A 24,114-nucleotide genomic window follows, 5' to 3' on the forward strand; every position below is an offset into this window, starting at 1 on the left:
CCTCTCTGTTTTCCACTAGTTTAATATCACCAGGTCCTCTCTGTTTTCCACTAGTTTAATATCACCAGTCGTCCTCTCTGTTTTCCACTAGTTTAATATCACCAGTCGTCCTCTCTGTTTTCCACTAGTTTAATATCACCAGTCGTCCTCTCTGTTTTCTACTAGTTTAATATCACCAGGTCCTCTCTGTTTTCCACTAGTTTAATATCACCAGTCGTCCTCTCTGTTTTCTACTAGTTTAATATCACCAGTCGTCCTCTCTGTTTTCTACTAGTTTAATATCACCAGGTCCTCTCTGTTTTCCACTAGTTTAATATCACCAGTCGTCCTCTCTGTTTTCCACTAGTTTAATATCACCAGTCGTCCTCTCTGTTTTCCACTAGTTTAATATCACCAGTCGTCCTCTCTGTTTTCTACTAGTTTAATATCACCAGTCATCCTCTCTGTTTTGCACTAGTTTAATATCACCAGTCGTCCTCTCTGTTTTCTACTAGTTTAATATCACCAGTCGTCCTCTCTGTTTTCCACTAGTTTAATATCACCAGTCGTCCTCTCTGTTTTCTACTAGTTTAATATCACCAGTTATCCTCTCTGTTTTCTACTAGTTTAATGTCACCAGTTATCCTCTCTGTTTTCTACTAGTTTAATGTCACTCCTCAGATGAGTGCTTGTAAATCCAAAAAAAGGAAAACTATCAGCAACACCCAAAGATGGTCACCACAAGTCATTTTTGTAAGTCAAATCAAATCAAATCAAATGTTATTTGTCACATACACATGGTTAGCAGATGTTAATGCGAGTGTAGCAAAATGCTTGTGCTTCTAGTTCCGACGATGCAGTAATAACCAACAAGTAATCTAGCTAACAATTCCAAAACTACTACCTTATAGACACAAGTGTAAGGGGAAAAATAATATATGAATGAGTGATGGTACAGAGCGGCATAGGCAAGATGCAGTAGATGGTATTGAGTGCAGTATATACATATGAGATGAGTATGTAAACAAAGTGGCATAGTTGTAAAGTTGGGATTTTTAAAGACAGTCTGTTGCTTTTAAGTCATGTTTCTTTACTTGCTTAAGAGAGAGAGAGTGTGTGTGTGTGTGTGTGTGTGTGTGTGTGTGTGTGTGTGTGTGTGTGTGTGTGTGTGTGTGTGTGTGTGTGTGTGTCTTGTGCTTCAGACATGTCCTCTAAGGGCCAGATCTAATGGTCAGTGACTGTTTGAACTCTCTCCCCACCTTCACCTTGATCCCAACGTCTATATGTACAGTGTGGAATTGTCTGACTAGTTTGGACAATAGGTACATTTCCTCTGCTGGTTCTGTGTGTTATTTTAAAGTCAACTGTTTGTTTAGTTTAGGTTGTGGTATTGAACCAGCTGGAAGCTTCTCTGTGTAGATCAGCGGGAATCTTTCAGTGCACTAAACTAAAGGTTTGTTATGTAGTTTAGGACCGTATGGCCATTCTCCATTCCCCATTCTCCAGTCCCCCCCATTGTTTCCCAAAACAATCCCCCTGGCTGCCTCTCTGTTAGACAATAGAGTGTAAAGTGAAACACCCTGGGGCTCTCTCTCTCTCTCTCTCTCTCTCTCTCTCTCTCTCTGGCAGTGCTCTGCTGTGTTAGGAGGAAGAGGCACTCTCAGGGTGTAATGTTTTAATTCAACCACTAGAGGGCAGCCGTGTCGCACCAATTTACCAGAAAGCAACCAAACTCCACACAGTCAGAATGCTTAATACGTGTCAGGAAGGGAAAACCACTTAATGTTAATGAAGAGTTTTCAAGCTCTTCATGTGTCATTGTGTATTTGAATTATTCTTGGACCATTCCTAATCTCCCTCTCTCTCCTCTCCCAGTCGGTGTATAACCTGGCCAACGTGGCGTGTAAGTGTCACGGCGTGTCCGGCTCCTGTAGCCTGAAGACGTGCTGGCTCCAGCTGGCAGACTTCCGCCGCGTCGGAGAGTTTCTGAAGGAGAAGTACGACAGCGCCGCCGCCATGCGCATCGGACGCAAAGGGAAACTGGAGCAGGTAGATAAACGCTTCAACGTCCCGACGCCCGAGGATCTGGTCTACACCGACCAGAGCCCAGACTACTGTCTGAAGAACGACACCACCGGCTCCATGGGAACCCTGGGGAGACTCTGCAACAAGACGTCGGAGGGGATGGATGGCTGTGAACTCATGTGCTGTGGGAGAGGATACGACCAGTTCAAGACCTATAAGCATGAGAGATGTCACTGCAAGTTCCACTGGTGTTGTTATGTCAAGTGTAAGAGGTGCACTTCACTAGTGGATCAGTTTGTCTGCAAGTAGCGAAGGGAGGGGGGGGGTCTGGACGATGGGGAAGAGAGGGAGTCTGGACGATGGGGAAGGGAGGGAGTCTGGACGATGGATGGACGGACGGTTTCACATGGGGAAGGAAGGGAGTCTGGACGATGGGGAAGAGAGGGAGTCTGGACGATGGGGAAGGGAGGGAGACTGGACGATGGTGAAGGAAGGGAGTCTGGACGATGGGGAAGGGAGGGAGTCTGGACGATGGGGAAGAGAGGGAGACTGGACGATGGGGAAGGGAGGGAGTCTGGACGATGGGGAAGAGAGGGAGTCTGGACGATGGGGAAGGGAGGGGGTCTGGACGATGGGGAAGTGAGGGAGTCTGGACGATGGGGAAGAGAGGGAGTCTGGACGATGGGGAAGGGAGGGAGACTGGACGATGGGGAAGGGAGGGAGTCTGGACGATGGGGAAGGGAGGGAGTCTGGACGATGGGGAAGAGAGGGAGACTGGACGATGGGGAAGGGAGGGAGACTGGACGATGGGGAAGAGAGGGAGACTGGACGATGGGGAAGGGAGGGAGTCTGGACGATGGGGAAGGGAGGGAGTCTGGACGATGGGGAAGGGAGGGAGTCTGGACGATGGGGAAGAGAGGGGCTGGAATGGAAGGACATGTAGCCTATGAAGGGTATAAGATTATATAACAATAATAAATAAATAAAAATAAATCATGAAATATATAAATAAATAAAGTAAACAAATGCATTGCTAGTAATTGAATGAGACTTTTATATGACTCAAGCTGCCTGAGGGAGGACTTGACCGACAAGCAGGCGAATGCAGAACAGAAAGGCTGTTCGTTTTGTTTGTTGTCTATTGGTCGGCCATTTGCTTCCTCTCCCCTTCGCAACTGTCCCCTGATTGGTGGCTTGTGCAGTGACGACCAGGAAGTGATGTCACCAGTATCCTTGTTCCCTGGTTGGTAGAATGGGAAGGGGAGGCTGGATAGACTCCTCTTACTTTAAAGACTCTTCAAAACGAGAGTGAGGAAGTCAGAGAGCGAGAGAGGGAGAGAGAGAGAGAGAGAGAGAGGGGGAAAGAGAGAGAGAGAGAGAGAAGGAGAGAAAGACTAGAAAGGGATGGATCCCAATGAACTGTCCCAAAGCTCCTTTCACCTCCTCTTCCACTCTCTCCTCTCTTCTCCACCCTTCCCACCATAGGTTGTTTCTGCATTCTGTTGTATGTCTCACCCTCTTTTCATCACCCTTATTTCATCACCCTCTTACCATCACCCTGTTAGAGCTCTTAGAAACCACCAGTCCAAGCCAAAGGACACCACCTCACACATGAACTGTTGAGTTTGGAACTCTGTAACCATGGAATCACAGCATGTGTTCTAATCACTTACCCACTAGACATCACGTTGACCTCTAGCCTGGAAGACAGGACAGCTCATGACTTTGGGCACAGAAAGCAAACATAGCTCTGTGTAACTTCTAGGGACCATGTGAGTCCCAGAGGACAAGAAGAACAAGAGTTGTGTTGATTGAAGGGAGGAGGACTCTGAGACCTTGGCTGGACATATTGAAATAAGAGAAGAGAGAGAGAGAGAGGAAACACCTGTGTCCTTCTACAATACATAGACCTCTCACTCTACCTTTAAATGAATTCTGTTCTATCATCTAACAGCATCATTACATTGTCTGGACTGGATTACTGATCAGGGGCACCGTGGCCCCTGGCTGTTCAATAACAGACTGCTGTATCTCTCTATTCAACAGGAGGGCCACAGCTACTGTGACCATACCAATAGCCGTCTCCAAGCCAATGTCATGACATTCACACAGATACCAAGCTTTGTTAGGAGGATGAAACAAATGTGTTATAGAGTTAAAATGTGTGTCTGGGGATGAATTCTATAAAGCAGAAGAATTATTAGATTATTATAGTGGGGATAAGGTACATAGAAATAGCTGTCCATCAAAAATTATATTTTATTAATAATTACTTTTTCATTTTATACTTCATATATGTATTGTTATGATGATCCTGTCTTTTGACATGGAGGCTTTGGTTTCGTCCTATTCCCTGTGTAGTGCACTACTTTTTGCCAGAGTCCTATGGTCCCCGGTCAAAAGTAGTGCACTAAATAGGGAATAGGGTGTTATATGGGACACACCCTTTTAGACATTGTTGTTCAGCGGAACCTCTATCCCTGGGGTTCCTTCCTGCTTGGAATGTCTATTGTCCAATCTCTGCCAAACGCTGCCCACTCTTCAGCCAATGACAGACAAGCCTTTCCTTTGTCATCCAATGAGTGTTGTGGCAAAGTACTACTCATGTAAATATCAGCAGACCTTATCCTTCTATGCAGATAATGACACTTTTACAACATACAGACTCCAGGTCTCTCAGAGTGTGTTCTTGTCTATATTATTGTCTCTGAAAGATTGTTGTCTTGATGTGATCCATTAATATGCTCCATGTGTATATTGTATTATCCCCCCCCCCCCCTCCACTTCAAAACAGCAATATTAAACCAATAATAGTGATGATTATAATAACTAGAAGTGTTTTCCTCTTTCCTAATCCTCTCAAGATGCTCTTCTAGTGACAGGGAGGCTGAAGAGGTCTACTGTGTCTTCATTTATTTCCCTCTTCTTCCATACTGCTGTGTGTGTGTGTGTGTGTGTGTGTGTGTGTGTGTGTGGCCTCTCATTATCAATAATGTTTTATGACACATTAAAACAATACTTTCGGGGTTTTACCCATATACTTAGTCATTGTGCTAACGCTAGTTAGCATTGGCTCACAAAACTACCTCTAACTTCCTTCATACTGGACAGAGAGATATAAAATTGTATCCATGAGTTCATCGGACTCTGGGGCAGTAGATGCCCCAGTGCCAAAATCCCCAAGTATCACTTTAAGTTGTGTGTACCTGGAGTGGGAAAAATACTACCAATAGCCTTTCATAATATATGAAGCAATACATTATGCACAGGTGCAGAACTATTGTAAACAACAGACAGAGTAGCAGCAGCATCAGGGTTATGTTGTAGCATATGGCTAACCTAGCCTAGCGTCTCCTCTCCTCTGTAGGAGTGTCAGACCTAGCCTGGCGTCTCCTCTCCTCTGTAGTAGTGTCAGACCTAGCCTAGCATCTCCTCTCCTCTGTATTAGTCATGGCTAACCTAGCCTAGTATCTCTCTCCTTTCGTCTGTAGGAGTCATTAACCTAGCCTAGCGTCTCCTCTCCTCTGTATTAGTCATGGCTAACTTAGCCTAGCATCTCCTCTCCTCTGTAGGAGTAGTAGTGTCAGACCTAGCCTAGCGTCTCATCTCCTCTGTAGGAGTAGTGTCAGACCTAGCCTAGCGTCTCCTCTCCTCTGTAGTAGTAGTGTCAGACCTAGCCTAGCGTCTCCTCTCCTCTGTAGTAGTGTCAGACCTAGCCTAGCGTCTCCTCTCCTCTGTAGGAGTAGTAGTGTCAGACCTAGCCTAGCGTCTCCTCTGTAGTAGTAGTAGTGTCAGACCTAGCCTAGCATCTCCTCTGTAGTAGTAGTGTCAGACCTAGCCTAGCGTCTCCTCTGTAGTAGTAGTGTCAGACCTACCCTAGCCTAGCGTCTCCTCTGTAGTAGTAGTGTCAGACCTAGCCTAGCGTCTCCTCTGTTGTAGTAGTGTCAGACCTAGCCTAGCATCTCCTCTGTAGTAGTAGTGTCAGACCTAGCCTAGCATCTCCTCTGTAGTAGTAGTGTCAGACCTAGCCTAGCGTCTCCTCTGTAGTAGTAGTGTCAGACCTACCCTAGCCTAGCGTCTCCTCTGTAGTAGTAGTGTCAGACCTAGCGTCTCCTATGTAGTAGTAGTGTCAGACCTAGCGTCTCCTCTGTAGTAGTAGTGTCAGACCTAGCCTAGCGTCTCCTCTCCTCTGTAGTAGTAGTGTCAGACCTAGCCTAGCGTCTCCTCTGTTGTAGTAGTGTCAGACCTAGCCTAGCGTCTCCTCTGTAGTAGTAGTGTCAGACCTAGCCTAGCATCTCCTCTGTAGTAGTAGTGTCAGACCTAGCCTAGCGTCTCCTCTGTAGTAGTAGTGTCAGACCTACCCTAGCCTAGCGTCTCCTCTGTAGTAGTAGTGTCAGACCTAGCGTCTCCTCTGTAGTAGTAGTGTCAGACCTAGCCTAGCGTCTCCTCTGTAGTAGTAGTGTCAGACCTAGCGTCTCCTCTGTAGTAGTAGTGTCAGACCTAGCGTCTCCTCTGTAGTAGTAGTGTCAGACCTAGCCTAGCCTCTCCTCTGTAGTAGTAGTGTCAGACCTAGCCTAGCGTCTCCTCTGTAGGAGTAGTAGTGTCAGACCTAGCCTAGCGTCTCCTCTTTAGGAGTAGTAGTATCAGACCTAGCCTCTCCTCTGTAGTAGTAGTGTCCGACCTAGCGTCTCCTCTGTAGTAGTAGTGTCAGACCTAGCGTCTCCTCTGTAGTAGTAGTGTCAGACCTAGCGTCTCCTCTGTAGTAGTAGTGTCAGACCTAGCGTCTCCTCTGTAGTAGTAGTGTCAGACCTAGCGTCTCCTCTGTAGTAGTAGTGTCAGACCTAGCGTCTCCTCTGTAGTAGTAGTGTCAGACCTAGCCTAGCGTCTCCTCTGTAGGAGTAGTAGTATCAGACCTAGCCTCTCCTCTGTAGTAGTAGTATCAGACCTAGCGTCTCCTCTGTAGTAGTAGTGTCAGACCTAGCCTAGCGTCTCCTCTTTAGGAGTAGTAGTATCAGACCTAGCCTCTCCTCTGTAGTAGTAGTGTCAGACCTAGCGTCTCCTCTGTAGTAGTAGTGTCAGACCTAGCGTCTCCTCTGTAGTAGTAGTGTCAGACCTAGCCTCTCCTCTGTAGTAGTAGTGTCAGACCTAGCCTAGCGTCTCCTCTCCTCTGTAGTAGTAGTGTCAGACCTAGCCTAGTGTCTCATGTGTAGTAGTAGTGTCAGACCTAGCCTAGCCTCTCCTCTGTAGTAGTAGTGTCAGACCTAGCCTAGCATCTCCTCTGTAGTAGTAGTGTCAGACCTAGTCTAGCCTCTCCTCTGTTGTAGTAGTAGTGTCAGACCTAGCCTAGCCTCTCCTCTGTAGTAGTAGTGTCAGACCTAGCCTCTCCTCTGTAGTAGTAGTAATGTCAGACCTAGCCTAGCGTCTCCTCTGTAGGAGTAGTAGTGTCAGACCTAGCCTAGCGTCTCCTCTGTAGTAGTAGTGTCAGACCTAGCCTCTCCTCTGTAGTAGTAGTGTCAGACCTAGCCTCTTCTCTGTAGTAGTAGTGTCAGACCTAGCCTCTCCTCTGTAGTAGTAATGTCAGACCTAGCCTCTCCTCTGTAGTAGTAGTGTCAGACCTAGCCTAGCGTCTCCTCTGTAGTAGTAGTGTCAGACCTAGCCTAGCCTCTCCTCTGTAGTAGTAGTGTCAGACCTAGCCTAGCCTCTCCTCTGTAGTAGTAGTGTCAGACCTAGCCTAGCCTCTCCTCTGTAGTAGTAGTGTCAAACCTAGCCTAGCCTCTCCTCTGTAGTAGTAGTGTCAAACCTAGCCTAGCGTCTCCTCTGTAGGAGTAGTAGTGTCAGATTGTGACAGTAGATTAGGAACACTAGAACGGTGTAAAGGACGACCAGCACACTGCTCTCAGATAATCCTGATAATCACAGATTAGACAACTGTTATTATGACACAGCAGCCACACCCCTCACCCCCTGCCATCACACCAGCTACTGTACCCCTGTATAGGGCCATACATACTACACTGTTATAGCCTCACCCCCTGCCATCACACCAGCTACTGTACACCTGTATAGGGCCTTACATAGTTCACTGTTATAGCCTCACCGCGACACCACACTAGCTACTGTACCCCTGTATAGGGCCATACATACTCCACTGTTATAGACACACCCCCTGACACCACACTAGCTACTGTACCCCTGTATATGGCCATACATACTACACTGTTATAACCTCACCCCCTGCCATCACACCAGCTACTGTACACCTGTATAGGGCCTTACATACTACACTGTTATAGCCTCAACCCCTGCCATCACACCAGCTACTGTACACCTGTATAGGGCCTTACATACTACACTGTTATAGACACACCCCCTGCCATCACACTAGCCTCTGTACCCCCGTATAGTTCACTGTTATAGCCTCACCCCGACACCACACTAGCTACTGTACCCCTGTATATGGCCATGCATACTCCACTGTTATAGACGCACCCCCTGACACCACACTAGCCTCTGTACCCCCGTATAGGGCCTTACATAGTTCACTGTTATAGCCTCACCCCGACACCACACTAGCTACTGTACCCCTGTATAGGGCCATACATACTCCACTGTTATAGACGCACCCCCTGACACCACACTAGCCTCTGTACCCCCGTATAGGGCCTTACATAGTTCACTGTTATAGCCTCACCCCGACACCACACTAGCTACTGTACCCCTGTATAGGGCCATACATACTCCAATGTAAAACATCATTGCATAACAACATGAAATAAGATGCTGTTTACCTGATGAGGACCACTCTGAAGTAAACATGTACATGTACAGTGCCTTCAGATAGCATTCACAGCTCACATGTTGTTGTGTTACAGCCTGAATTCAACATGGATTAAACAGATGTTTTTTCTCACATCTACACACAATACGCCACAATGATAACGTTTTTAGAAATGTTTGCTTATTTATTGACAATTAAATAGAGAAATATCTCATTTACATACAGTACCAGTCAAAAGTTTGGACACGCCTCCTCATTCAAGGTTTTTTTTTATTTGTACTATTTTCTACATTGCAGAATAGTAGTGAAGACATCAACACTATGAAATAACACATATGGAATCATGTAGCAACCAAAAAAGTCTTAAACAAATCAAAATATATTTTGGATTTTTATATTCTTCAAAGTAGCCACCCTTTGCCTTGACAGCTTTGCACACTCTTGGCATTCTCTCAACCAGCTTCACCTGGAATGCTTTTCCAAAAGTCTTGAAGGAGTTCGCACATATGCTGAGCACTTGTTAGCTGCTTTTCCTTCACTCTGCGGTCCGACTCATCCCAAATCATCTCAATTCGGTTGAGGTCAGGTAATTGTGGAGACCGGGTCATCTGATGCAGCACTCCATCCCTCTAATTATTGGTCCACTCTACACCACCTGGAGGTGTGTTGGGTCATTGTCCTGTTGAAAAACAAATGATAGTCCCACTAAGTGCAAACCAGATGGAACGGCGTATCGGTGCAGAATCCTGTGGTAGCCATGCTGGTTAAGTGTTGCCATCTGTTTTGACCCTGTGTCGAATAGTACTAAGGCACTTCTTGAGATATTCCAGGACCTGGGAGTCAGATCGGGCCTCCTTAGAAGATTTGATGGGATTATAGAGGACAGCAGACACAATGCAGTTAATGCCACGTGGTAGGAGACATGGTCTCAGCCAAGTTCACAAACGCTCAACGCTGTCATCCTCAAAGTCCAGCAAACGCTTGTGAAGGATGCTGTGCATTATGCATGGCCACACACCCACCACATGAGGTTACTTTTATTTATTTTTATTTTACCTTTATTTAACTAGGCAAGTCAGTTAATAAGAACAAATTCTTATTTTCAATGACGGCCTAGGAACAGTGGGTTAACTGCCTTGTTCAGGGGCAGAACGACAGATTTGTACCTTGTCAGCTCGGGGGTTTGAACTCTCAACCTTCCGGTTACTAGTCCAACGCTCTAACCCTGCCGTCCCTTTCTATGCAAACTACAGCCTTGAAGACTGACTATTGAGTCTGGGATGTCTTCGTTTAACCAGGACTCGGCCACAGCAACAATGGCAGTCTCGTTAGTCACAGTGGTAAAAGCTCCTCTACCTTGTGTCTTAAGGATCTCATGTTACACAAGAGAAAGTTGGGAAGCGTAGTCTCTACAGACAATTTGATGGGGCATCTGTGTGTTCCACACCAGAGTGCACGGTAGACCAGATTCTGAAGTCAACAGGACTATGAGGCTTGTGCTGCTTTGCGGAGTCACGAGTCAGGACAGGTATTCTAAGCCCTGTCCCAAAAAGCCAGACTGTGCAAGAGTCCATTTAAGATTCCCCAAAGATCTGATGTTAGTTTTTGCATTGCTCAAACTAAAAATAATATTTTTTTAGTGAGCATGAAATCTATACAGCAATATGATACTTGATAATGATACTTGATAATGATAATACACACAGGAAATGCAAGTATTCACGGATTATCAAACAATTTTATTTTATTTATTTTATTTTACCTTTATTTAACCAGGCAAGTCAGTTAAGAACAAATTCTTATTTTCAATGACGGCCTGGGAACAGTGGGTTAACTGCCTGTTCAGGGGCAGAACGACAGATTTGTACCTTGTCAGCTCGGGGGTTTGAACTCGCAACCTTCCGGTTACTAGTCCAACACTCTAACCACTAGGCTACCCTGCCGCCCCAATTATTAAACAGGTAACACTTATAAACTCAGCAAAAAAGAAACGTCCTCTCACTGTCAACTGTGTTCATGTTCAGCAAACTTAACGTGTAAATATTTTATATTGAACCAAAGATTCAACAACTGAGACATAAACTGAACAGGTTCCACAGACATGTGACTAACAGAAATGGAATAATGTGTCCCTGAACAAAGGGGTAAAAAAAAAAAAATGTTTTTAAAAATACTAATTGATTACTTAAAAATCATACAATGTGATTTTCTGGATTTTTGTTTTAGATTCCGTCTCTCACAGTTGAAGTGTACCTCTGATAAAAATGACAGACCTCTACATGCTTTGTAGGTAGGAAAACCTGCAAAATCGGCAGTGCATCAAATACTTGTTCTCCCCACTGTGCATGATTTTTTGTTAACTAGTAAATAGTAGCCTACAGCAAAGTGTGTTTAAATCATTTCTAACTTGATAACAATTTCTGCTTGTTAGTTTTTGCTACCATGTGGGTTTTTAGCTTGCTCGAGCCTGCTAACTGAGGAGTGTTAATTCACCTGTTTCCGTACTTACAAACGAGTTGTTTAATCTAACTGCTTAACAATTTATCTGTACATGGAATTGTATTTGGGTTTCTTTTACTCATTTTTTTCTATAACGGGCATTATCTGATGTGTGGAGACATTTCACTGCCGCTAATGTAGAAGAAAAAGCTGTGTACATTTACAAATACTGTGCCAAAGCATATGTGAAGAATGCAACAAAAATGCAGAATCATCTGGCCAAGTGCATAAAGTTCCCTCAGCGCTCACAACAAGCCACCTTTGACAAAGTCCCTCTACTTCGAGGTGAAAATGATGAATCAGAAACCTTATCGATAGACAGAATATGAGCTACTCTTTGATACTAATTACTAGTCTGCAGCCTGAAATTATGTACCCGTGAATGCGAGGACCGACAACCTCCGAAACACCTATCTATAACAGCATTTCTAAATTTGACTCTGAACTATCCATTCTAACCACGGCAGAGAGAGAGAGGACGGACAAACTCTCCAACAGGATGCCGACGACACACTGAGCGTAAATATATATATTGATGGCAATTATTCCCGAATGAGTGAGCGTTCATGTGCAAAGGATTAGCATTTCAACTGTTATAATTATCAACTCTGTAGTGTCTTATCTTTCGAGCCCTTCTCAGTCCCTTTGTCTACCAAGCCGCGATACCGGTTTAGCCCACTAGGGCACATCCCCTATCATTTCCTTGTAACCATATCTACCTTGTTTGTTTGTATGTGCATTTCTGTGATTATTTAGTTAGTTAGTTAATAAATAAATGATTGAGGCAATTGATGTATGGATGATTCTTAGTGAAGACTGTGTTCGTGCAGATAACCAACAATTTACGACATTTGGAATGAGACTAACATGAGGCTAAGAATAATTGGGGTCTACTCAAACCTTAGCCCTCTCGTGGTAATCGAGGTAAGCTGGTCTGATAGGAAATTATTAGGTGGGGGTTATATTCGGAACAGTAGAAAAGGGCTGTCCCCTGAGCCAGATCCTGTCTGTGCTCCTGGGGGCGGGCCAATGACTTAATTAGACTTTAAAGGGAATACAATTCTCTTTTATTAACAGGGTTAACATCACCTTACATAATTTCACAAATAGTTTCATCCTTACTCATTCATTTTATACAATAATTAGATGCAAGTCTCGTAACAGAGGATCCTGTATAAACAGAGTTATGGTAATGTGGCTGTATTGTCTTTCATGAGGTCACAATATTGTACCAAACTGACCGGTTGTAGCTGGATTCTCCACCAACCGTTTACACATTCTCCCAAACAAGGATATTGTTCAGTTCTCAAGTTCTGTGATATGGAAGAAATTCATTTGTTCTCTCTATGGGTCTCTTTCTGCATATACTGGTGGAGAGAGTCTCCTCCAGGAATTTACAACCTGAGATAAGAGAAGCCTGGGTGTAGGCGGGCCACGTCATGACAAATGTCTGGCTCAAGGTGCGTTTTGCAACTGGTTCACCTCTGATGCTCACAGACGATGTGTATTGGAAGAGATTTCTGAATGTTTTTCACCCAGCATACACCCCTCCAACCAGAAATGTGTCATCTACTCATTTGCTGGATGCAGAGTTCAACAGAGTTCAAGTGAAGGTCAAGCAAATCATAGAGAAAGCAGACTGTATTGCAATCATCTCTGATGGGTGGTTGAATGTTCGTGGGCAAGGAATAATTAACTACATCATCTCCACCCCTCAACCAGTATTCTACAAGATCACAAACACAAGGGACAACAGACACACCAGACTCTACATTGCAGATGAGCTGAAGGCCGTCATCAATGACTTTGGACCACAGAAGATATTTGCACTGGTGACAGACAATGCTGGGAACATGAAGGCTGCTTGGTCTAAAGTGAAGGAGTCCTACCCTCACATCAAACCCATTGGCTGTGCTGCTCATGCATTGAAGCTGCTCCTCAAGGACATCATGGCACTGAAAACAATGAATATACTCTACAAGAGAGCCAAGGAAATGGTTAGGTAAGTGAAGGCTCATCAAGTTATAGCAGCAATCTACCTCACCAAGCAAAGTGAGAAGAATAAGAGCACCACATTGAAGCTGCCCAGCAACACCCGTTGGGGTGGTGTTGTCATCATGTTTGTCATCATGTTTGTCATCATGTTTGTCATCATGTTTGTCATCATGTTTGACAGAGGAAGAAGTCTCTCCAAGAAATGGCAATATCACAGCCTGCCGATATGGACAGACCCATCAAGAGGATCCTCCTGGATGATGTAGTTTGGGAGAGAGTGGTAAGCAGCCTGAAACCTATAGCAGTAGCCATTGGACGGATTGAGGGAGACAATGCCATCCTGTCTGATGTTCAGACTCTGCTTGCAGATGTAAGAGAATAAATCCGCACTGCCCTGCCCACTTCACTGTTGCTCCAAGCAGAGGAAACTGCAGTTCTGAAATACACCAAAAAGTGTGAAGACTTCTGCCTGAAGCCCAAACACCCTGCAGCGTACATGTTGGACCCCAAGTATGCTGGCAAGAGCATCCTGTCTGGTGCAGAGATCAACAAGGCCTATGGTGTCATCACTACCGTGTCTCGCCACCTTGGCCTGGATGAAGGCAAGGTTCTTGGCAGTCTTACGGAGTACACTTCCAAGCAAGGGCCTTGGGATGGAGATGCAATATGGTAGTCGTGACAACATATCTCACCAGCCACCTGGTGGAAAGGACTTTGTGGATCTGAGGCTCTTTCCACTGTTGCCTCCATCATCCTCCAAATCCCACAAACATCAGCCGCCTCAGAATGCAACTGGTCCTTGTTTGGGAACACACACACACACACACACACACACACACACACACACACACACAAAACAGGCTGACCAATACAAGGGTTGAAAAATTGGTGGCCATCCGGGCAAATTTGAGGCTTTTTGAGCCTGACATCAAGCCATCCTCAACTAGGTTGGAAAGTGACAGTGAAGATGAGGCCTCAGAGTCTGATGTTCAAGAGGTGGACATTGAGGAGGTCAAGGGAGAAGACATGGAAGCCTGAGAGGAAGACAACTAAAGCTTTAGTTTCTAGACTATCATTTTATAGATGTATGTTGAAAACATTTTTGGGAGATGCGATGGATCATTGGGGGTCATTCAGTATTGCCTTTCTGTTGTTGTTCAGTGAAATCATCCCATTTGAAGAGTCAACTCATTTAATTAAAGTTCAATTGGTAACAAAATTGTTTAAAAAAATGTCAATTGGAAGGATTTAATCATTTGATTTATGTCTACGTATGATGAGGTAAAAGGTTTCTGTCTCCATATGATATGGTAAATATATCCAATACAAAAAACATCTACATTTAAATGGTATTAATATCAATTCCCATATATTCCGTTAATTCCCACGGAAAGTTTCCACCTCTGAATATTCCCCAAAATATGCAATCCTACATACTACACTGTTATAGCCACACCCCCTGACAGCACACCAGCTACTGTACACCTGTATAGGGCCATACATACTACACTGTTATAGCCACACCCCCTTCCACCACACTAGCCCTCATAGAAATAAAATGACTAGAATGGTGTCACGTTCTGACCATAGTTCTGTAATTTTATTATTTGTTTTAGTATGGTCAGGGCGTGAGTTGGGTGGGCAGTCTATGTTTGTTTTTCTATGTTGGTTTTTGGGTTCGGCCTAGTATGGTTCTCAATCAGAGGCGGGTGTCATTGGTTGTCTCTGATTGAGAATCATACTTAGGTAGCCTGGGTTTCACTGTTGGTTTGTGGGTGTTTGTTTCCGTGTGAGTGTTTGGGCCACACGGTACTGTTTGGGTTTTGGTTTGTGGGTGTTTGTTTCCGTGTGAGGGTTTGGGCCACACGGTACTGTTTGGGTTTTGGTTTGTGGGTGTTTGTTTCCGTGTGAGGGTTTGGGCCACACTGTACTGTTTGGGTTTTGGTTTGAGGGTGTTTGTTTCCGTGTGAGGGTTTGGGCCACACTGTACTGTTTGGGTTTTGGTTTGTGGGTGTTTGTTTCCGTGTGAGGGTTTGGGCCACACGGTACTGTTTGGGTTTTGGTTTGTGGGTGTTTGTTTCCGTGTGAGTGTTTGGGCCACACGGTACTGTTTGGGTTTTGGTTTGTGGGTGTTTGTTTCCGTGTGAGGGTTTGGGCCACACTGTACTGTTTCAGTTTTGTTAATTCACATCATCGTTTATTGTTTTGATTCAGTGTTCAGTGCTTTCTTGAATTAAAATCATCATGAACACTTTACCACGCTGCGCTTTGGTCCGATCCGTACTCCTCCTCAGACGAAGAGGAGGAAATCCGTTACAAATGGACATCTATGCTCTGCCCATTTTAGATTTAGTTCAACTGTAGATATAGAAATCTGTTCTAGGAATTATTTTTCTGCGGCTTTAGAAATTCTCTGATGGGAGAGAGTAGAATCTTCTATTGACAACGGAGGGCTGTGAGAGAAAGCAAAGGCCAACCCTGATGGAATGGATGGGAGAATTACTGTCATTGTTCCATTGCATTGTGATCAGAGATTGAGGTGTGTTCACAACAACATACAGGGAGCTTAAGCAGTAGGTATTAAACCTATATGTAGGGCCGTGACTCTCTATATCTCGTCCTCTCTCATCCCTGCCATCTCTCTCTCTCATCCCTGCCATCTCATCCTCTCTCATCCCTGCCATCTCTCTCTCTCATCCCTGCCATCTCTCTCTCTCATCCCTGCCATTTCTCTCTCTCATCCCTGCCATCTCTCTCTCAATTCAATTCAAAGGGGCGTTATTGGCATGGGAAATGTATGTTTACATTGCCAAAGCAAGTGAAATTAACAATTAACAAAAGTGAGAATCAACAAATGTAACAACATCAACAAAACACTATTAGAAATGAACTCTCTCTCTCTCTCTCATCCCTGTCCCCCCCTCTCTATCTTTCTCTCCGTTTGTCTCTCCCTTTATCTTTCTCTCTGTCTCTCTCTCTCCATCTCTGTCTCTGTCTCTCTGTCTCTGTCCTCTGTCGCTCATCCCTGCCCCCCCCCCTCTCCCTCTCACCCCCCCTCTCTCTCATCCCCCCTCTCTCTCTCTCATCCCCCTCTCTCTCTCTCATCCCCCCTCTCTCTCTCTCATCCCCCCTCTCTCTCTCTCATCCCCCCTCTCTCTGTCTCATCCCCCCTCCCTCCCTCTCATCCCTGTCCCCCCCCTCTATCTTTTTCTCCCTCTTCCTCGCTCTCTCCCTTTCTCTTTCTCTCTGTCTCTCTCTCTCCATCTCTGTCTCTCTGTCTCTGTCCTCTGTCGCTCATCCCTGCCCCCCCTCTCTCCCTCTCACCCCCCCTCTCTCTCAACCCCCCTCTCTCTCTCATCCCCCTCTCTCTCTCTCATCCCCCTCTCTCTCTCTCATCCCCCCTCTCTCTCTCTCATCCCACCTCTCTCTCTCTCATCCCCCCTCTCTCTGTCTCATCCCCCCTCCCTCCCTCTCATCCCTGTCCCCCCCTCTCTATCTTTTTCTCCCTCTTCCTCGCTCTCTCCCTTTCTCTTTCTCTCTGTCTCTCTCTCTCCATCTCTGTCTCTTTGTCTCTGTCCTCTCTCGCTCATCCCTGCCCCCCTCTCTCCCTCTCATCCCTGCCCCCCATGCTTGTGAATGCTTGTGATTTCTTGCCATTGAGTTTCATTCCAATCAAGTCCTCCTAAATCCCACCCTCCATGACTGTGTGCTTTCTCTCCTCCTCCAGGTCCAAATGAGTTGGATTCCTTTGTTTGTGTGCTTTCTCTCCTCCAGGTCCAAATGAGTTGGATTCCTTTGTTTGTGTGCTATGTCAGCATCATGGTATCTATGTTTCCAATCCTATACACACATCCCCAGCAGATCTGTCGACGGACACATTTCACTGTCTGATACAATCAACATCAATTTGGGGGAATTTGGAGGAAATTGTCACACCCTGATCCTTTTCACCTGTCTTGTGCTTGTCTCCACCCCTCTCCAGGTGTCTCCCATCTTCCCCATCATCCCATGTGTATTTATACCTGTGTTTTCTGTTTGTCTGTTGCCAGTTTGTCTTGTCTTGTCAAGCCTACCAGCCTTTTCCCCCTGCTTCTGGTTTTCTCTGTAGTCCCTGTTTTCTAGTTTTCCCGGTTTTGACCATTCTGCCTGCCCTGAGCCTGCCTGCCTGCCGTTCTGTACCTTGTGACACTGCCCTGGATTCCTGACCTCTGCCTGGCCTGAGCCTGCCTGCCGTTCTGTACCTTGGATTCCTGACCTCTGCCTGCCCTGAGCCTGCCTGCCGTTCTGTACCTTGTGACACTGCCCTGGATTCCTGACCTCTGCCTGCCCTGAGCCTGCCTGCCGTTCTGTACTTTGTGACACTGCCCTGGATTCCTGACCTCTGCCTGCCCTGAGCCTGCCTGCCGTTCTGTACCTTGTGACACTACCCTGGATTCCTGACCTCTGCCTGCCCTGAGCCTGCCTGCCGTTCTGTACTTTGTGACACTGCCCTGGATTCCTGACCTCTGCCTGCCCTGAGCCTGCCTGCCGTTCTGTACCTTGTGACACTGCCCTGGATTCCTGACCTCTGCCTGCCCTGAGCCTGCCTGCCGTTCTGTACTTTGTGACACTGCCCTGGATTCCTGACCTCTGCCTGCCCTGAGCCTGCCTGCCGTTCTGTACCTTGTGACACTACCCTGGATTCCTGACCTCTGCCTGCCCTTGACTTGTCGTTTGTCTGCCTCCTGTTTTCGTAATAAAGTTTTGTTACTTTGAACTGTCTGTACCTGGGTCTTATCCTGAGGTCTGATAAGAATTAGTCCGTTCAACTTGATTGATAAGCAGCATCTGTTTATTTATTCACTACTTTCAGCCATCCAAGCTGTAAACCTAACTGTTAACTATGGATCACCTGTAGGGGCCAAATAAGGTGTTGCTGAAACAACCAATCACAACCCCAGACTGGCCCGGATACCCTCCATTAACCTTGACTCCTGGCTGCCTGCTTCCCTGACTGGCTGAACAGGTAATGCTAGAGGGTTAGCTGTGTGTGTGTTCAGGCAATAACTGGAGGGTTAGCTGTGTGTGTGTGTGTGTGTGTGTGTGTGTGTGTGTGTTTTTTCAGGTAATGACTGGAGGGTTAGCTGTGTGCTGTTTTTCCAGCTGGCGGATTGTCAGTCAGAACTCCATGTTCCTTTGGACCAGCCTTTGGACCTATACAACACAGCACACATTGACAACACTTCATTCCGGATCATTACCATGCTAAATGAAGCAAATGCTTAAATACACTGTCTACGGTGTAGCTGCATGCTCTGCCTGAGTTTTGTAACCATACTGTAGGCTACTGTGGCCGACCAGTCCTACTGCATCAGAGATCTTACGCCCAACCACACAAAGCTATAAATGCCCTCTGGACTCAATGGTGTGTGTGTGTGTGTGTGTGTGTGTGTGTGTGTGTGTGTGTGTGTGTGTGTGTGTGTGTGTGTGTGTCTGTGTGTGTCTGTGTCTGTCTGTCTGTCTGTCTGTCTGTCTGTCTGTCTGTCTGTCTGTCTGTCTGTCTGTCTGTCTGTCTGTCTGTCTGTCTGTCTGTCTGTCTGTCTGTCTGTCTGTCTGTCTGTCTGTCTGTCTGTCCTGACATCTTGCCCCGGGCCAGAAGTGGGGTGATCAGAGTCAAACATGTTTAGTCATTGAGTTTAATGTATTATCATACTTTTACAGCATCTGATAGGAAGCCAAACGCAATTAGAGCCACACATCCATGATAGGCTTGGTGTTTTGTGTGTGAGTAAAAGACTAATGTACATACTGGGGGAAAATCACCACTCTATTCCCACAATTAGAACCTAACCTTTACAACTCACTGTTTATGACTGAATCTTGAGTGGTAGCCTACTGAATTATTGAATGGTTGTCAATTGTATTTGGGCTCCTGAGTGGGGCAGTGGTCTAAGGCACTGCATCTCAGTGCTAGAGGTGTCACTACAGACTCTGGTTTGATTCCAGGCTGTATCACCACCGGCTGTGATTCGGAGTCCCATAGGGCGGACACACAATTGGCCCAGTGCTCATTGTGCAAATTTGTTTGTTTTCAATAAACATTGGACACTAAATATAGCATGCATGTTGTCAACAATCTAAGCCAACCCGTCTGTTTTGAGCCATAGTTGCTCAGGCATCAGTTTTGTTGTTAACAACACAATTGGCCCAGCATCGTCCGGTTTAGGGTTTGGCCGGGTAAGGCTGTCATTGTTAATACGAATTTGTACTTAACTGACTTGCCTAGTTAAATAAAGGTTAAATAAATCAAATATAAGTAAGCGAATACAAAGGACTGTGACGTCAGGTACTGTGAATGTTGAAATACAATAGAAATACATGTCATAAGTCCTATGTAATGTCGAAGTATTTTCCTGGGATCATGTTTTGCGGTTGTTGATACAATTGTATTGTGTCAGGCTGTTACACAAAATCCTAGAACTACAGGTCCCGTCAAACCTGTTAGCATACACTTCCGGCTCCTCAACTGTTGGCCACCTGTTCCCGTTAGAGCCTTCTGATTGGTTTCGGTGGGCTCACGCGAGGGCGTCACACAGAACGCTACGACATCGGCGAGTAAAGTCAAGTCAGCCTTCAGAGGTTCAGAATCACGTAGAGAACCGTGGAACAAATTGTCCGAGTCGTGGCTACTCTTTCTTTTTGGGGGAACAACCTAGGGACAAAAGGACAGCGTCTCCGTGCTTCTCGACAAGGTACATTTAGTGGTTGTCATGACATTTGGTCGGGTATTTCAGTTGTTTAGCTAGATGTACAGTAACGTCTTTTTGGAATAACAGTAGCCTAGCTACCCAGGTTTCCTCTGCATCCAGTGACGCACTGCACAGCTAGCTTGAGCTGGCACCACATCCCCCGTCGGTGAGCTGCTAGTGGTAGCTACTAGCCATTCAGCTCTTGCCTGGGCTAGATTGAGCCAGTTGTTGGAAAAAGACAACGTGTGGTTGTTTTTCGAAAAGGTATGTAGCTAACTACTGTAACGTAGTTAACGCTAGATAGGTAACGCTAGTGGAACCACATCTGTCAACAAAGTGTTGCCCTGGTTCCTTCAAAGGCGACGCTTCGTTCAGAAATGTCAGTGCAGCGAAGGGTAGTTCAACACTATCTGTACATCATATCTCATATTTTGTTGGCGCTGTGGTCGATAACATTGTTGTAAATTAGAAACCTCGTCTATTTTTTTGTCTTCCAATTATTAATGTGTGAAGATGGATTTAAATGTTGATATGATGATTTTAAAATGCCAGAGATTTGTAGTTTGGGATTGTTTCTTTGTCTCGCAGCGCTACACCAGTGGTGTACTAGCGAGCTGGCTGGATCAGGCTAAGCCCGTGGTCAAATGTTTATGCTACTTTCTAGTAGATAACCTTACTGCTTTATTTTAGCGTCTTAGCCAACCTCAAATTAGAGCTTAGTTTCTTAACAGGCAGCAATTTAAATACAAATTTTCAACATATTATGACTAGGTTGCTCACTATCCTCAAGTGAATGTGTTTTTAACGGTCTCACATAGCACTCCTTTGTTTGCCTCAATAGCATTGATAAGGTGGATAAGATAAGGCTGACTGACAGCTGTGGTATATCAGACCATATACCACGGGTATGACAAAACATTTATATTTACTCCTAATTACGTTGATAACCAGTTTATAATAGCAATGAGGCAGCTCTGGGTTTTTAATGTGTTTTTATTTGACCTTTATTTAACTAGGTAAGTCAGTTAGGAACCAATTGTTATTTACAATGAAACCCACTGGTGGTCTGTGGGTGGTTATCGCATTCAAAAGGCGTCCATCGCGCTCTCCAAGAATATTGCGTTCAGCCAATCGGGTTGCAGCAATCTGTTTTTCACACCTAACCTAAGGCATTTTAAAAATGTAAATGTTAAATTGAACCTTTATTTAATTAGGCAAGTGAGTTAAGAACAAATTGTTATTTACAATGACGGCCTACCCTGGCCAAACCCGGACGACGCTGGGCCAATTGTGCGCATCCCTATGGGACTCTCAATCACGGCCGGATGTGATTCAGCCTGGATTCAAACTAGGGACTGCAGTAAGGCCTCTTGTACTGAGATGCAGAAGGCATTAAAGAAAGAACCCCTGGTCTGATGGTTTCAAAATAAAAGTTGTGCTTACTAAACATAGTTTTAAATGACATGTATTGGATTTTTTGTCATGAACTTGTTTACAGAACATTATTCAGTTTTAATAAAAAAATATTAAACATTTATGAAGTGAAATTATAAAGTTAAAATGAGATTTACAGTAGAATTCACCCTATATGTTTATTTTTTGGAGGGGGGAGACCTCGACTTTAAATCCACTGGTTTAGGCTTGTGACTTTACATGTCAGAATAGCATTAGCAGGAAGAGTCGGGTCTGTGTATGGTCAGGTACTGTCCTGGTAACCACCCTCAGGCTGTTTTTGGATTACGGTACAGAGCTCGCTATTTGTTTGACAGGGGGCGGGGTTAGTTTTGTGGTTGACGGGTCAGTCGTTGCCATGTCAACCGGCTAGGCATATACTTAACCTTATTAGCTAGGAACCTCAGAGGATCTCTAATCATTATTTACATATTTTTAAACAGACGCAATCTCTGCTGATGAGCTGTCAGTACTACACTGTAGTCCACTATCTAAACAAGCTATAATATTTCATTGTTGATTGGGGTAACTTTAATTAGTCCACACAGTAACTAGCTCCATCTCATTGTATTCACAAGAGACTTGAAATAAGACTGTAGTCAGTGTGCAGGGTGTTCAGTGTAAAGCTGTAGCCTGACTAACACCAGCATCCGTCATCCTTCCGAACGTTAGCTCCAGTAAATCATCTCCGGCGTGGGCTGTAGCCTGTGTTGGAACTGATAAAAGCTTGTCTTTGCTGAGAGGAGAGAAGACCGAGGAACACACAGCTGCTTAGTGACGTCTTATTGATGTAGAGGAGATAATAAACGGACAAAACGGAGCTGTTTTTTTAAATATGCATGGCAATATTTCTCCATCACCAAGTCCCCCCGGTCAGGGTAATGCGTAGCTCCTCTGCTTGGTGGTTAGTAAGCTGGAGACGGATATGAGTCATCATCTAGGTTCCTAAACCTGCTTTTGTCACGGCTACCACCACCATGGTGTTCAATCATAATCACTCAACTAAAACTTTTTTATTTTATTTACCCTGATTTGATGTCCGGTCCTGTTCTAACTCAGATGTTTATGAAGCTAATGAGTTATGCAGTTAGTAAGGACGTAAAGGCTGTTTTCTTCGAGGCTGGGTGACTTGTAGGGAAGGAGATCAATGGGGTGACTTGTTGTTTTTGATCGACAACCAGAACTTCTAGTTCAGAAATACTTTTTGAGGGCTACTTAGCCTAAGGGTCTGTGTGAGCTGTGTCAGGTGTATGTGTTTTGTAAGCTTTCTGGTTAAATGGGCTAGTCGGACATGGCCAGCAGAAGCTATAGCAAACAGACAGCAGTAGACTCCAGAGATGGTGTGGTCTGTCCATGTGGCACCACTGTTCCCAATTTAATGCACATAGAAGACCTGACACATGGGCAGGAAACTGAATCGCTCTACAACTACCATTAGCTAGTCAGCCTATACCTGATAGTGACAGAAGAAATGACTTAGACTCTCCCAAATGACACCCCATTCTCCCAATGCTCTAGTTTTGACCAGATCTCTATGTAGGGTATAGACTGCCATATCAAATCACATTTTATTGGTCACATACACATGTTTAGCAGATGTTATTGCGAGTGTCGCGAAATGCTTCTGTTCCTCACTCCAACAGTGCAGTAATATCTAACAATTCACAACAATACACACAAATCTAAAGTAAAATGATGTAATTAAGAAATATATAAATATTAGAACGAGCAATATCAGAGTGGCATAGACTAAAATACAGTATATGCATGAGATGAGTTAAGCAAAAATATGTAAACATTATTAAAGTGACTAGTGTTCCATTATTAAAGTGGACCGTGATTTCAAGTCTATAGGGAACGCAGACCAGAGATGTGGCTCAACAGACATTTGAACAGGAATGCAGCTAGTCACACTCTGTTTGGATTGTGAGATGTACCGAGTCTGGCCTGTGTGTTAGTACTGAGGATCACTCATTGGCAGTGAGTCATTAGCGAGATACTACTGTCTGTAGACTCCAATCAATGCCACGTAGACGGCAAAGAGTTATGGGCATGTCCCAAATGGTGCCCTATTCTCGATATAATGCACTACTTTAGACCAGAGCCCTATTCCCTATATAGTGCACTACTTTAGACCAGAGCCCTATTCTCTATATAGTGCACTACTTTAGACCAGAGCCCTATTCTCTATATAGTGCACTACTTTAGACCAGATCCCTATTCTCTATATAATGCACTACTTTAGACCAGAGCCCTATTCTCTATATAGTGCACTACTTTAGACCAGAGCCCTATTCTCTATATAATGCACTACTTTAGACCAGAGCCCTATTCTCTATATAGTGCACTACTTTAGACCAGAGCCATATTCTCTATATAGTGCACTACTTTAGACCAGATCCCTATTCCCTATATAGTGCACTACTTTAGACCAGAGCCCTATTCCCTATATAGTGCACTTGTTTAGACCAGAGCCTTATTCCCTATATAGTGCACTACTTTAGACCAGAGCCCTCTGGGAATAGGGTGCCATTTGGAAGAGGTATTTCTCCTGTCACTATCTGGTATAGGTAGACTGGCTGTGGTAGTGGTCTTCTATCTGGTATAGGTAGACTGGCTGTGGTAGTGGTCTTCTATCTGGTATAGGTAGGCTGGCTG

At 44.9% G+C, this 24,114-nt stretch overlaps 2 protein-coding genes across 6 annotated transcripts in view; both read left to right on the forward strand.

Moving 5' to 3' along the window:
• Positions 1 to 4,830, forward strand: part of LOC110510792 (protein Wnt-5b) — a 233,382-nt gene extending 228,552 nt beyond the window's left edge. For all 4 annotated transcript variants that reach the window (XM_090201219.1, XM_090201218.1, XM_090201220.1 and 1 more), the window contains one exon: positions 1,855 to 4,830. In XM_090201219.1, the coding sequence (XP_090057345.1) occupies positions 1,855 to 2,313 (459 nt within the window). In that variant the 3' untranslated portion in view covers positions 2,314 to 4,830. The remainder of the gene's footprint in view (positions 1 to 1,854) is intronic.
• Positions 4,831 to 19,646: 14,816 nt separating this feature from the next.
• LOC149978193 (adiponectin receptor protein 2-like) overlaps positions 19,647 to 24,114 on the forward strand; it is an 87,376-nt gene continuing 82,908 nt past the window's right edge. The window contains exon 1 of one of the 2 annotated variants that reach the window (XM_090201222.1): positions 19,647 to 20,007. The gene's annotated coding sequence lies outside the window, so the exon portion shown is untranslated. Of the gene's footprint in view, positions 20,269 to 24,114 lie in introns of both variants that reach the window. The other variant, XM_090201223.1, reaches the window with a different exon arrangement.

The sequence above is a fragment of the Oncorhynchus mykiss genome, chromosome 15 (assembly GCF_057628025.1).
Source record: "Oncorhynchus mykiss isolate SJ-2025 chromosome 15, ASM5762802v1, whole genome shotgun sequence".
NCBI classification, from domain to species: domain Eukaryota; kingdom Metazoa; phylum Chordata; class Actinopteri; order Salmoniformes; family Salmonidae; genus Oncorhynchus; species Oncorhynchus mykiss.